The sequence below is a fragment of the Rousettus aegyptiacus genome, unplaced genomic scaffold (assembly GCF_014176215.1).
Source record: "Rousettus aegyptiacus isolate mRouAeg1 unplaced genomic scaffold, mRouAeg1.p scaffold_m13_p_15, whole genome shotgun sequence".
Classification (NCBI taxonomy): Eukaryota; Metazoa; Chordata; class Mammalia; order Chiroptera; family Pteropodidae; genus Rousettus; species Rousettus aegyptiacus.
Genome location: NW_023416290.1, coordinates 51,105,735 through 51,118,166, shown reverse-complemented (window position 1 = coordinate 51,118,166; position 12,432 = coordinate 51,105,735). Strand labels below are relative to the sequence as shown.

General features: G+C 49.8%; 2 protein-coding genes across 21 annotated transcripts in view; one reads left to right on the top strand and one right to left on the bottom strand.

The window, feature by feature from the left end:
* The window catches only part of MTSS1 (MTSS I-BAR domain containing 1), a 140,279-nt gene extending 132,794 nt beyond the window's left edge, over positions 1-7,485 (top strand). For 4 of the 19 annotated variants that reach the window (XM_016166400.2, XM_016166401.2, XM_036233005.1 and 1 more), the window contains 5 exons: positions 221-340; positions 1,157-1,351; positions 2,631-2,804; positions 3,167-3,329; positions 4,735-7,485. In XM_016166400.2, the coding sequence (XP_016021886.1) occupies positions 221-340; positions 1,157-1,351; positions 2,631-2,804; positions 3,167-3,329; positions 4,735-5,435 (1,353 nt within the window). In that variant the 3' untranslated portion in view covers positions 5,436-7,485. The remainder of the gene's footprint in view (positions 1-220; positions 341-1,156; positions 1,352-2,630; positions 2,805-3,166; positions 3,330-4,734) is intronic. The other 15 variants (XM_016166405.2, XM_016166406.2, XM_036233008.1 and 12 more) reach the window with 7 other exon arrangements.
* Positions 7,486-8,442: 957 nt separating this feature from the next.
* On the bottom strand, positions 8,443-12,419 carry NDUFB9 (NADH:ubiquinone oxidoreductase subunit B9). 2 transcript variants are annotated; one of them, XM_016166419.2, is made up of 4 exons: positions 12,260-12,419; positions 11,253-11,445; positions 10,530-10,643; positions 8,443-8,674 (listed from the first exon to the last, which is right to left on the bottom strand). In XM_016166419.2, the coding sequence occupies exons 1-4, from the start codon at positions 12,358-12,360 to the stop codon at positions 8,543-8,545; spliced, it is 540 nt and encodes a 179-aa protein (XP_016021905.1). In that variant the 5' UTR covers positions 12,361-12,419; the 3' UTR covers positions 8,443-8,542. The 2 variants fall into 2 exon arrangements, with proteins under 2 accessions (XP_016021905.1, XP_016021906.1); XM_016166420.2 differs by having other exon boundaries at positions 12,272-12,405.
* Positions 12,420-12,432: the final 13 nt, after the last annotated feature.

The window sequence follows — 12,432 nt, the reverse complement described above, 5'->3', positions numbered from 1 at the left end:
AGAAATAACCCTAACACTCTGCTTCTCTCATCCTTCCCTCTCCCGTGTATGCGTTGGTCCCTCTCTCTCTCTCTCTCTCTCTCTCTCTCTCTCTCTCTCTCTCTCTCTGCGTGCCCTCCCCCGCCCCCATCTTTCATTTTTCATTTCCGGTTATCTTTCGGTGGCGTGTGGTCTGGATTTTGTCGGTCCCCTCGTGTGGTCCCCACTCCACCCGCTGCAGAACTCGTCCAGCTCGGCCTCCTCGGAAGCCTCCGAAACCTGCCAGTCCGTGAGCGAGTGCAGCTCGCCCACCTCGGTCAGCTCAGGCTCCACCATGGGCGCCTGGGCCTCCACAGAGAAGGTGACTGGCTGGGTCCCCAGCGGCGCAGCGGCTCCGCCTCTCCCCACCCCTCCCCCGCCTGCCGCCAGTGCCACAGCCCCACGGGAACCTGGAAGCTCAGAATCTACACCAAGATGGGGGATAGGGCGGACAAGTCCGAGGGCGTTTTCTTGAGTGGGTGTCTGGCTGTGAGCAATGATCTCGAGGTCGTCCCGAGGGAGAGAAGGGCTATGGGGAACTCGGAGGTGTGAAGGCTTCTTCCCAGAAGTGTTGTGTGCCCATCCATCTCCCCACTTCCCCTCCCGAGCACCCCACCTCCTGTGGCCTTGTCACCCTCCCATTGGATGTGACACTTCCCTGTGTCAGAGGCTGTGTGCTTTTCCGCCTTTTAGTTTGCAAACCCCCATCCTTCACCCCGATTTGGAAGCTCCCGAACGGCGCGATGATTTGGGAAACCCAGAACGCACAGCTTCCATCGAAGACACTTTAGAATTTTCAAGTGTGCGTAACGACACGAGCGAATCTCTCGCGCCGTGAAGCGATGCTCCATTTAGATACTCAAAAACCGTTGAGAACCTGACAAATTAAGGGCAGTGGTCCATTTCCCAGTCGTTCTAAGACGTAGATGAAACATCCCCTCGCCTGCACCCTTCCTCGGCGTCGAGTCAATGCGCATTCCCGTGCAGCACGGGCCACCCCGAGCAGCAGAGCCCTGTGTCCGTTCCCTCGGGATGTTCAGGGCTCCCCTCCCTTGACTGTCAGCGCCATCTTGTGTCCCCGCACTCATCCTGTTGTATTAATTTTTTCCTTTTCCCCCCCTTTTTGTTTTGTTTCCAGTTGTCTAATGGGTTTTCTCACTGTAGTTTATCAAGTGAGCCCCGCGCGGGGCCCGTGGGGGCAAACCTTTTCCCTCATTGCCTGCCTGCCTCCCGCCTGCTCCCTCGGGTCACCTCTGTCCACCTTCCAGACTACGCTCATTATTACACCATTGGGCCCGGCATGTTCCCGTCATCTCACATCCCTAGCTGGAAGGTTTGTGTCTCTCCTCCATCCTCCCTCCTCTCCCCTGTCTCTGCCTCCGTGCTCACCCGGTCTTCTCCCTGGTCCCCCCTCGCCCCTTTCCTTTCACAATCTTCCTTCTTCCCCATAACACCTCTCCCGAAGTAAATTCCCACTGGGGAGGACCAAAAACGCAGCGGGCTGCTCCGAGGTAGACATTCCCACCAGGAGCTGAGGGTGGAGAGGTGCCCATTAGCGAAGATTCGTTAACCCCGTTAGGCAGGACGACCAGATGTGGCTTTGCAGGGACATCAGTTCCAAGTTCACAGTCCCAGTTCTGCCCTCCTAGGAGGCGCCTGGGGGTGTCACTGTCATCGGTCTGGGAGGGACTGCCCTCCTCGGCTATGTCCCCCAACCCAACCCCCCCCCCGCCCTGGCTTTTCCCCTGAGGCCCTTAGCAGACCATGGTGACAGCACCATAACCCCAAATACCTTTTGACTTAACATGTGTTATTTCAAAAGTACACCCAGCCTCGATTTTCAGTCTGAGATGTTTTAGATTAAAACATGTTTGCTTTAATATAAAAACAAAGTTTTGATTCCCCAGCAAGTCCAGTAGATGCCGGGAGGATATTCTCCTCTATTTTGAGAGGTAGCCCCTAACTCGAAGGGTAGGCCCCGAGGATGCCAGCATTCTGAACAGGGCTCGACCTCATCCCTCACGAGTGCTGTGGGCCCCTCGGGCTCCTCAGAATCCTCCTGCTGACCCCGGGGCCTCCCCTTCCTGTGTGAGGACATCAGGGGTTACTTCCTGAAGGGCCCGTTGGGTTTCAGTTTCCCCAAGTGGAAGGAAGTTCGGCCTCAGGGAGAATGGCTGCGGCTCCTTCAGTGCTCCCCGGTGGCCATGCCAGTACAGTGAGGTCCGTCGGGCTACCAGCAGAGAGAGGGGCCCTTCGGCCGTGCGCAGGGCCATGTCCCTGGGGACACGCCGCCCACCTGGTGGTACCTTCAGACACCTTAGACAGCTGGCCAGCTGTTAACTAAGAGCCTGCCAGGCTCCCTGCCTGGTTGTTGAGGGTTTTTAAGCTTTGGGTGGATGTGAGGAAAAGGGAGGTCCCACGGCAAGGGGGTCCCCAAAGGGTTTTTCACTCCCTTTAGGGCCAGGTAAGGGCACAGCAGGGGCCTACTGGCCTGTCCCAGCCTTAGCTTCCCCTGAGGGGACCCCTGCCCTCTGTGGGCAGCTGTCTGGGGGTCCGCAACCCTCCACGGGGAGGCGGAGGCCCTGGTGCCTGACCACGCTTGTCCTGCTTAGGACTGGGCCAAGCCAGGACCTTACGACCAGCCTCTGGTGAACACCCTCCAGCGCCGCAAGGAGAAGCGGGAGCCAGACCCCAGCGGAGGGGGACCCAGTGCCGCAGGCGGCGCGCCTGCCGCTGCCGACGAGGCTCAGAGACCACGGAGCATGACCATGTCGGCTGCCACCAGGGTGACGCGCTTGTTCTCTACAGCTGGTCGGGCCCCTGTAGACCCGGCCGGTGGCCACATGCTAGGCAGCAGCTGGGGGCCGAGTCAGCCTTGCAGCTGGAGAGACCGGAGCCCCTTTCCCCCACTCCCTGATTTACGAGGAAAAGCCATATATCGGAATCAGACTCATAGAACTTTCTAGAGCCTGGGTAGGGCCCAAGCTGATAGCCCCTGGCCCACAGACAGGCAGTAGTCACGGGAGAAGAACAGGAGTAACGTCGAGGTCCCCACGGGAGGAGGTGTGTGGAAAGGCTCTGGGGACCTCGGACAGGAGGGTCATGGCCCCTGTGGCTCGTCTCTGTCTCTTTCCCCTCCACCCTGCAGCCTGGCGAGGAGATGGAGGCTTGTGAGGAACTGGCCCTGGCCCTGTCACGGGGCCTCCAGCTCGACACCCAGAGGAGCAGCCGGGACTCGCTGCAGTGCTCCAGCGGCTACAGCACCCAGACGACCACCCCATGCTGCTCCGAGGACACGATTCCCTCCCAAGGTACGAGGCAGCCGGGTGTCCGCTCGGGCTTCCTGAGCAGGTGCCAGGTGAGGAAAAGGGGCGGAAGAGCGGCCGTCTGTGCGGCCACAGCGGGCGCCCTGGTCAGCAGACCGCTTCGGAGCCCTTTTCGTCATCTTGGAATGCTGTGGAGAGTCGACCTGCCGTTGCCAGGCCGCTTCCGTCTAAGGGAGTGACTGGGACTTTCGCGACGTCTCGTTTTTCGCCGTCAGCATCCAGGGTACCTCCCAAGTTGAGTTCAGGCAGATGCTGCTAAAGATGACGGCGTGTGTGTTTTAGCGCTGTGTGCAGCCGAGCGCTTTATTTTGCCATTTAACCTTCACAGCCGCTTACGTTATAAGCATTTTCATCCCCATTTGACATATGTGGAGGCTGAGGCTCGGCGACTCGCCCACGTTTACACAGCTAAGCAGCAGCAAGAGCTGGAATTCAAAACTGAGGTCTGTTAGCGTCTAAAGCCCAACCTCTTCGCCCGTTCCGGCCAAATTCTCTATCCAAATTCTGCCTCCCTCAGTCCCACCCCTGTACACACACTAGCCGCAGATGGCGCCCGAGGCCCTCACTCACCTGGCAGCGGCACTAGATCTCTGATAGTTGGCGGAGCCTGTTTGCGGTCCATCGGTCAAAGCCTTTGAGACACAGGCCTCAGTGAAGGGCCACGTTGCTGCCCTAGGGACATTCGGCAACGTCTGGAGACACTTTTGATTGTCACGACTTGAGAGGGGGCTACTGGCTTTCAGTAGGTGGCCAGGGACCCTGCTAAACATCCCGTAGTACACATCCTCCCCCGCCTACAGCAAAGAATTCATCAGGCCCGAAATGGCGATAGTGATGCCGTTCAGAAACCTGCTCAAATGTTTGCCCTGTAGGCCGCCCCTGGCCCCGTGGCCCCATTTTTGTGAGAGGAAGTGAACACGTCAGTGACGGAACCTGCTTTGTACCTTGTTTCCGTGGACTCGTTGCCAGTCGCTCGGCTCGTTTGCTGGTCCTTACCTGATGAGTTAGTTATGAGGGACGGTGAGGTCTGGGACGGGCTGTTTGAGGTTTGTTTCTCGTGTCGAATTCTGGACTAGAGGGGTTGTGGAATTTTTTCTCACCCCCTTTGTTCCTCCCGGAGATGCTCAGGGGCAGCTCTGCCTCAGCCCGGCGGGTTTCAATCGTCACCACTCCGCAGTATCTGCGTGCCTGCTCTGGGGCCCGGGGTAACGTGAGTGAACGGAACCAGGGTCCCTGCCACGTTTTAGACGTGGATAATTTCTGAGGACGGCACAGAAGCCTGGGGGAAAGCGTGGGACGGAATTGCCTTGTGCCTTTTGTCCTCCCGACACCGAAGAGTCAGAAAGCAGAGCTGCTGCCTTGGAGATTTGTAACCAAATCCTGTCCTCAGTTTCAGATTATGATTATTTCTCTGTGAGCGGTGACCAGGAGGCAGATCAGCAGGAGTTTGACAAGTCCTCCACCATTCCGAGAAACAGTGACATCAGCCAGTCCTACCGCCGGATGTTCCAAGCCAAGCGCCCGGCCTCAACTGCTGGTCTCCCCACCACCCTCGGACCTGCTATGGTCACCCCAGGAGTTGCAACCATTCGACGGACCCCTTCCACCAAGCCTTCTGTCCGCCGGGGGACCATCGGAGCTGGTCCCATCCCCATCAAGACACCCGTGATCCCTGTCAAGACCCCAACCGTCCCAGACCTCCCCGGGGTGTCGCCAGCCCCTTCGGATGGGCTGGAGGAGCGGGGTGAGCACACTCCTGAGTCGCCGTCTGTGGGTGAGGGCCCCCAGGGTGTCACCGGCATGCCCTCCTCAGTGTGGAGTGGCCAAGCCTCCATCAACCCCCCTCTTCCAGGCCCAAAGCCTAGCATCCCCGAGGAGCACAGACAGGCGATTCCAGAAAGCGAGGCCGAAGACCAGGAAAGGGATCCCTCCAGCGCCACTGCCTCCCCCGGCCGGATTCCAGAGAGCGACCCTGCAGACCTGAGCCCGAGAGATACCGCGCAAGGCGAAGACATGCTGAACGCCATCCGAAGGGGCGTGAAGCTGAAGAAGACCATGACGAACGACCGCTCGGCACCCCGCTTCTCTTAGGCTCTTAGGCTCACAAGAAATGCTGCCAGTGGGCAATGAACTGTTTCATTAATAAAACCTAATTCGTCTTGATCCATTCCAATCTATAATCAAACAAAAGATTTTGTAGGCAACTCAGAATACAGCTCTTTTGAAAGTACTCGACACCTTTAGATAAGAATTAAAAGCAACAAATGTAACTGACATAATCTTGATCTTTTAATTTGTAAATATGACAGTTTTCTTTCTGCACATTTTAATCTTAGTTTTCCCTTTTGATTTTTCTGAAGGTGCCAAATTCCATTTAACTTTTTTACAAGTCTTTGTAAAATTTTAAATGCATAAGGGCAAGGGGATCGGGGTGGGGGAACCACAAAGTAGTTAATTTCAGAAAAAAGGGTAACTATACTTAGCCTTTTCTTTTCTCTTTTTTTCCTGCGAGCTTTTGTAGATGCATTATAGTCTGGCTTAGAAGCAAGTTCAAGTTATTTTAATGTACAAACAAAATGGATAAGCGTTTTAAAAATCTTCACTTAAATATACTATGTTCTGAATGAGAAAAGCAGGAGTAACAATTGAGCAATATTCGGAGTGAAGAAAATCTGGAAATGGTAGACGGTGTTGGGATTGGGGGGAGGGCAAAGGGAGGGGCACACTGTCAACATAGCCGATCCTGTCACATTTAAGAGTAGCCTCGTAGATTGAATTTCTCTCGTAGCTTCATGGTTAATGCATCCGAATAAGCCATACTGGACTGCGGTGTTTGTTTCTGTAGGGTGTTTAGGGTCTTCCTTTCTCCCACAATTCCTCTTGACTGCACACAGCACCCACCTCCAACCCCGTGCATGCAGCTGCCACCGGGTAGACATAGAATCCCCCACTTGAGTTCCTGGTCTGTTACACCCACTTTCATCAAATCCAAATACATCCAAAAGGGTGAGGCAGTTTCAAAATGTGAAGATGTTGAAACACGACAGCAGGGAATCCTTAGATACAGCGAATGCCTTTTACTTAACTGTGCCCAGCAGGCTGGGCACATGGAGAAGCCCAAATATTTTGAAAAAACTCAAGCGGATTTAACAAGGGTAACCAGCTTGGAGTCTCGCAACTTGCCGATGTGTTTACCAATCCGGGGGCTTGTTTTTCTTAATTGGCTTCATCCGAAACATTGAAGAGAGGAGGATTTATTTATTGTCACTGGGAATCTGACCACTAGACTGTCCCTTTTTTTGTATTCTAGGTAATGTTTTTTGGGATGGATTTATATCTTTTCTTTAAGTGAAAGTTAAATTTGTTATGATGCCCATCCCCTAAAGCCAACAGAGATTTGTAGATTTCGAGGGCTCATGTTTGGAGAATACGATGGTGTTTAAAAAAGCCAGCCAGCCCCTTAGCTGTTGGGTCAGTGGAAAGTGCTCCTTCGTGACTGAACTTATCGAGGAATAGGAGCCTGGTGGGTCCCACAGACCCTGCAGATTTCTGTTGGCTCAAATAATCCTCAATTACATGAGCTTATGCTTTAATACATAACTGCATTGGATGTGAGAGTAACGTACCTGTACAGTCATTGTTCTATATATTAACATTTAACACTGCTGTGATTGCTCAAGGACATTTTATGTTATGGCTTTAAAGCAAAGGCATGATTATTAGAAACTATTTAAGCTTTTTTTTTTCTTTGAAAAACAAGCTCCTTTTACAAAATATAAGCAACAGTAGTGCCTGTGGTTTAGCCCACCAATCTTGACGACTAAAAGTAGCTGATGCATTGTGCATATGATGCTTGAGATGGTTTTTGCAAACGCAGAAATCACTGCAAGGTAATTACAATAAATAAAAGTGGTATTTTAAACCTTTGAAATAAATGGATGTAACTGTACCTTGCTTGGTACAGCTTTTCACTTGTTTAGTTTTTAAACGTTAGTATAATCTGAAGAAATTTAATATAAAATGTTGCCAAATTCAGTGTAGAAAGAATGTGACAAAACACCTTGGGTAGTTCTGTTTGTGTTTTTGCATATTGTAAAAGCAGTGTCACAGCTAAAAATAAAGAACTCGTTTCTAAAGGTAATTATTGTGGTTTAGTTGCTAGTTTGTACTGAGAGTTGACCTCTCCCTGTGCAGGTTTTTGTTCTAAACTTGTATAAATAACAATTGTGTAATGTGTCTCCCTTCTACCTTGTAACAATTGCTTCAGCCTACATTATAAATAAAGAACCACTAGGAAAAAAAAGTCCTGTATTTCAAGTCTTATTGAAATCCAGTTGGAGGGCTTCATCACACGTTAGATGGACTGGACTCAGACTGAGCTTACTCAGAAAACTGACAAAACGTTATTTTTGTGATAATTATGAATGAGCCCCAAGAACCCTAGTTGCCTGAATTATCTGAATGCAGTCGCACTGAGTTACCAAGAACTAAAGGTAGCTGGGTCTGGCCGACAGCTTTTGAAATGACTTTCCCCTTTAAAGAAACTTCCTCAACGCCTGAAGAATTCTGCTGTACCCTTACCCTTGAGTGTGCAGACCATCCAATCTACAGTAGAGGAAGCAAAGCTGGAAAACTGCCTCCAAAATAAGTGTCACGAAACATTTCATCCCAGATTGGACCCTTCACAACCTCACCATCAAAGCTCCACTCCCTAGAGACCCCATAAATGCAGGCTATTTGTTGAATGTGTGCTTCTTAGAGAAAGTTGTCCTTTAATCAAAACTAAAATTCCATCAGTAGCACCTTTAGAAAACCAAGACAGTACCTGGAGTCAGTATCAGCATACCTTCTCTGCTGGGCTTCGTGTTCCTCCCAGACACGATAGCTGAGTCTTCAACTGGAGTTTGTTCAACTCAATCTTCAGAGTAAATCTTGTATCTGATTCTGCCGCATCATTTTCCCCTATTGATAATGTGCTATAACTAAATAAGAAAGAAAAAAGCACACCTGACTACATCTCACGTACTTCTGCATGCACAACTGCTAAGGAGACCATTACGACGGTGGCAGCATGTTACTCCACAGAACACATCGGTCATACCATGTTGAGTTACTTTTTTATTAGGGCAAGTGTGTATATTTTCTGTAACATATTTCACTTGCAAACATGACTGGTGAGGTGTCTCACTCTCTTTTTTCTACATGGGCCGCTCCCGGGGCCTGGTCACAATATGCCACCACAGTGGAGGCAAATCACCTTCCCTTCGGGCTGGGGGCAGAGCTTCAGTGCTGGGACCACCAACTGGGGTTTCCTCCTGCAGCTGCTTAACCTGGAAGGGGTCAAGAAGGAACGATTAGAAAAGGACCTGAATTATCTGTACAATGTGCTACAGCTAAATGTTCTCTAAAGGCACTGGTAAGAAACCTCGATTCATACAATATTAGGGACATCAACTTTAAAGCCCCTCAAAAATACAACCAGGACAAGAAATGACATGAAATGACATGTAAAAATGTGCTCAGTTCAGCCTGATATTGCCCAACAACTCCTAGCTCCAGGGATCTCCAAGGCTATCGTGGCGCTAATAGAAGAGGAAACCTAAAAGACCTACTTTGCAGATCTTCCTCCAGAAAAATCCATTCTCTAGTGTGGCTAAGCTAAGCCTTAAGCACATGTGCTGTTTAATGCGGAAGAGACAGAATAGGAAAAGGAGGGAGATTTTTGAGGAGAGGAGGTTACCAGAGTGATCAACTGCAGTATGAACCTACTCTCCATGAATAACTCCACCTCAAGTTTCCAGATACTGAGACAAATGCCTGCACGCACGGCTGCGATCTAATGCCTTGTCTCAAAAACTTCCTCATTTATCTATTCCATCTCTCATCAACGTTACCAATTTCTCCCTCGCCTCAAATCCTCTAATCAGCATATATGCATCATTATTTTTCATCTTAATAGAAAATAATCTTTTGGGCTCCAGTTACTGTTCTCAGCAAAACTTCTCAAGAACTATCTCCCCCTCCTGTATTTTCTTCCTTTCTGTTCACTATTATTAACTCCTCCAGAAAAAGCTATCTAGTCAAGACCACTAATACCCTTCTTGTAGCCAAAATCTTTGGACATGATTTCCCGGGCTCGCTCTATTCCACCTTTTAGCAACTTTTAGCAGAGGTGTCTCAGCCCCGGCCATTCCTGAAACACTTTCTCCTGGACTCCAGGTCACACCCTCCTGATTGCCCCCCGCCCTTGCTGGATGTGCCTCTCTCTCCTTTTCCTGATCTCTAGGCGTGGGAGCTCCTGCGACTTTTCTTCTCTCTCTCTACTCTCTCATATGATCTCATTCATTTCTGTGGCTTTTAAAACTGTTAACTCACAAATTCCTATTTTGAGCTCAAATCTCTCCTTTGAGGTCCAGATTCCTACTGACATCTGCATTTGATGCCTCACAAGATTCTCAAATTTAACATTCCTTAACACGTTTAAAATGAAACCCTTGATTGTCCCTCTGACACCCGTTCTCTGCCACCCCCTCCCATCTTCCCTACCTCAAACACTATCACCGAACTCCAAATATTAAAGTGTAAAACCTGGAGATTATTCTTGAGTCCTCCTGGTCTCTCCCATCCTGCCCCCACATCCAGTCAATATTCATATCCTTCCAAACGATACCCTGAATCTATTTCCCTCCATATTCATTGCATCCACCCTGGTGCTGGCTGCCATAATCTTTGAACTAAACTGCAATATCCTCAGATTGATCTCTCCACTTCTCAATGTACCTTCTCCAATATATGCTTCACACTACAGCAAGATTGAACTTTTAAAAATGTAAATTAGACATTATAAAATGAAAAATGTCCAAGGCACTGGTAGAGAGGAAGATTAAGGCATAGTACAGTCTAGCAAGGTGGTCAGGCAAAGGATGGAGGAGGAGGGGAGAAGCAATGTTAGAGACCAGAAAACCCAAAAGACCAAAGAAAGAGAACCCATTGTAACCTATTTGTAAAATGGTTATCGTGTTATACTTAACACATTTAGAAACAAGGTATATCTGAGAGGCAGGGGGGCCAGAGTAACTGTCAAAACTGGACTCTGGACCACTGCAGTGGGGAACAAAACCTGAGCTCCTTCCAGGTACTGACCATGTGGTCTAAGCTATGTGGTAAAATGCAGGTAAGACTTACCTCTTGCTCCCAGCTTTCTCTCCGCAGTTTCTTCCACTGCTCCCTCTTGGCAAAGTAATCAGGATACATTGCCTTCTCAGAAGGATGCCAGTAATCTAAGGACCACTCAGGAACCTGTCAGGAGAGGAAATCATGGTGTCATTCCACAGGAAGCATTTACATGCCACTAATAGGGCCTACTCAGGAGACAGAAGACCAAACTCAAGGTGCATTTTTTATAATCATCACAAGTATCAGACTGTTTCTGACACTAGGCAATGAACAGCAGAGGACAAGCAGGAACCAACATAAAGCAGAATGCCTTAGAGCAAAAGAGCCTCGGGCTGAAAAATAGAAGGTCAGTCCACGAAAGAACTAGCATCAACCTTCCCCTACTTGCGTTCTCTAAGTATCCAGAGTAGGCTTGCTATTTGGAAGTATTACCTAGAATTTCCCAGAAATACTAAACACCAATCCAAACTGGTTTTCTTTCAGATCCAAAGATGAGTTATTTACCAAGTAATTTATCACTTTAGTTTGCCAAAGAGATGCTACGAGGCCTTGGAGCTGAATTTAGAAAGAAAAGTCTTAATGTCATCTGGGACAGAGAAAACTGATATCTGAAGAAAAGTATCTACAACTGTCAAGAAAGAAATCTCCTAGCTGCCCCTAAAAGGACAAGTTTGGAACTGGAGAAACAAAGTCCACCTCTTAAAAGGCGCCACCACTATAGTCCTAACTTACCTTGTAACACTCATACCTCTCATAGGAGGTACCCCCAGGAGAGTCGGGGAAGATGTATGGCTGAGGATGCTGATTGTGCCAGAATTCTTCCTCCGCCTCCCTCAGCAACTGGGTGGCCTTCACCATATCCTTTTCATTCCTATGTTCTTCAAACCGGGCTCTTATCAAACAGGCAAAGTATCGGTACTTGTCCCTTAAAGCCAAAATGATTTGGGAGATTAGAAACATTATCTACTTTTCTAGGCCTACTCAAGTTTTCCATCGTTTTGATGTTTTTCCTCAGAAGCCCTTCTCCTGGGGTGAGATTTTAGGATTCTGACACAGAAGTAGAGGCCTGGCATTCACACATCTGGGTTGTCATCCCACCTTGCATTGCATCTAGGCCATAGGGGGGAAAAATCTATGTTTTAAGACTATGTTCTAAGATAGAGAAGAAAGAAAAATTGTGTGGGAGGTGAAGATTTATGCGGGATGTGAAGGTAGTAAAAATGACTGGATGAAGCTAAAAAGAGGAAAGCTAATGAGAAAGGTGGGAGAACGTTGATGCTTAGACTTACACACCTGAATTTTAATCCTTGCACTATCTCTTACCAGCTGGCGGACTTTGGGCAAGTTACTCTCTATGCTTCTATTTCTTCATCTGTGAAATAAAGCTAAATAGTCCCTAAGTCCTAGAGTAGTTGTTAAGGCCAAAGTAAAAACAATGCACATATTATTACTGTTAATATTAGGGAGCGATCATGAAGAAAGCTAGTATTTAGTGCCCACTAGTTCTTGCGTCTGCTGTCCTTAACAGAGAACTGAGGCCTGGGCCAGACAAGCAAGTCTTAAAGGTCTCGTAGCCATGGGCCCCTAAGTCTGGTCTACGCACAGGATCTGTGGGGCCCCGGGCCACTTTCCCTCTCCGTCCCCGAAGTCCTTGAGTCACCCGCCCCCGCTCCCCGGCCTCTCGGCCTTCGTGTGGGTCCCCAGGATCACCTCCTGCGCCCTGGATTCGCCTGCCGCACCTGTGGACGCACCACGACTCCACGTGGCGGAGGGCTCGTTTATAAAGCCGCAACACCTTCTGCTGGTGGGTCAGGTAGGCGGCGGAGGCCAACATCGCCATGACTGCCCGCTCACCTTCAGCGGCCGCGGGGGCTCCCGGGAAACGGGAGGCCGGAAGCTGGGGGGCGGGCCG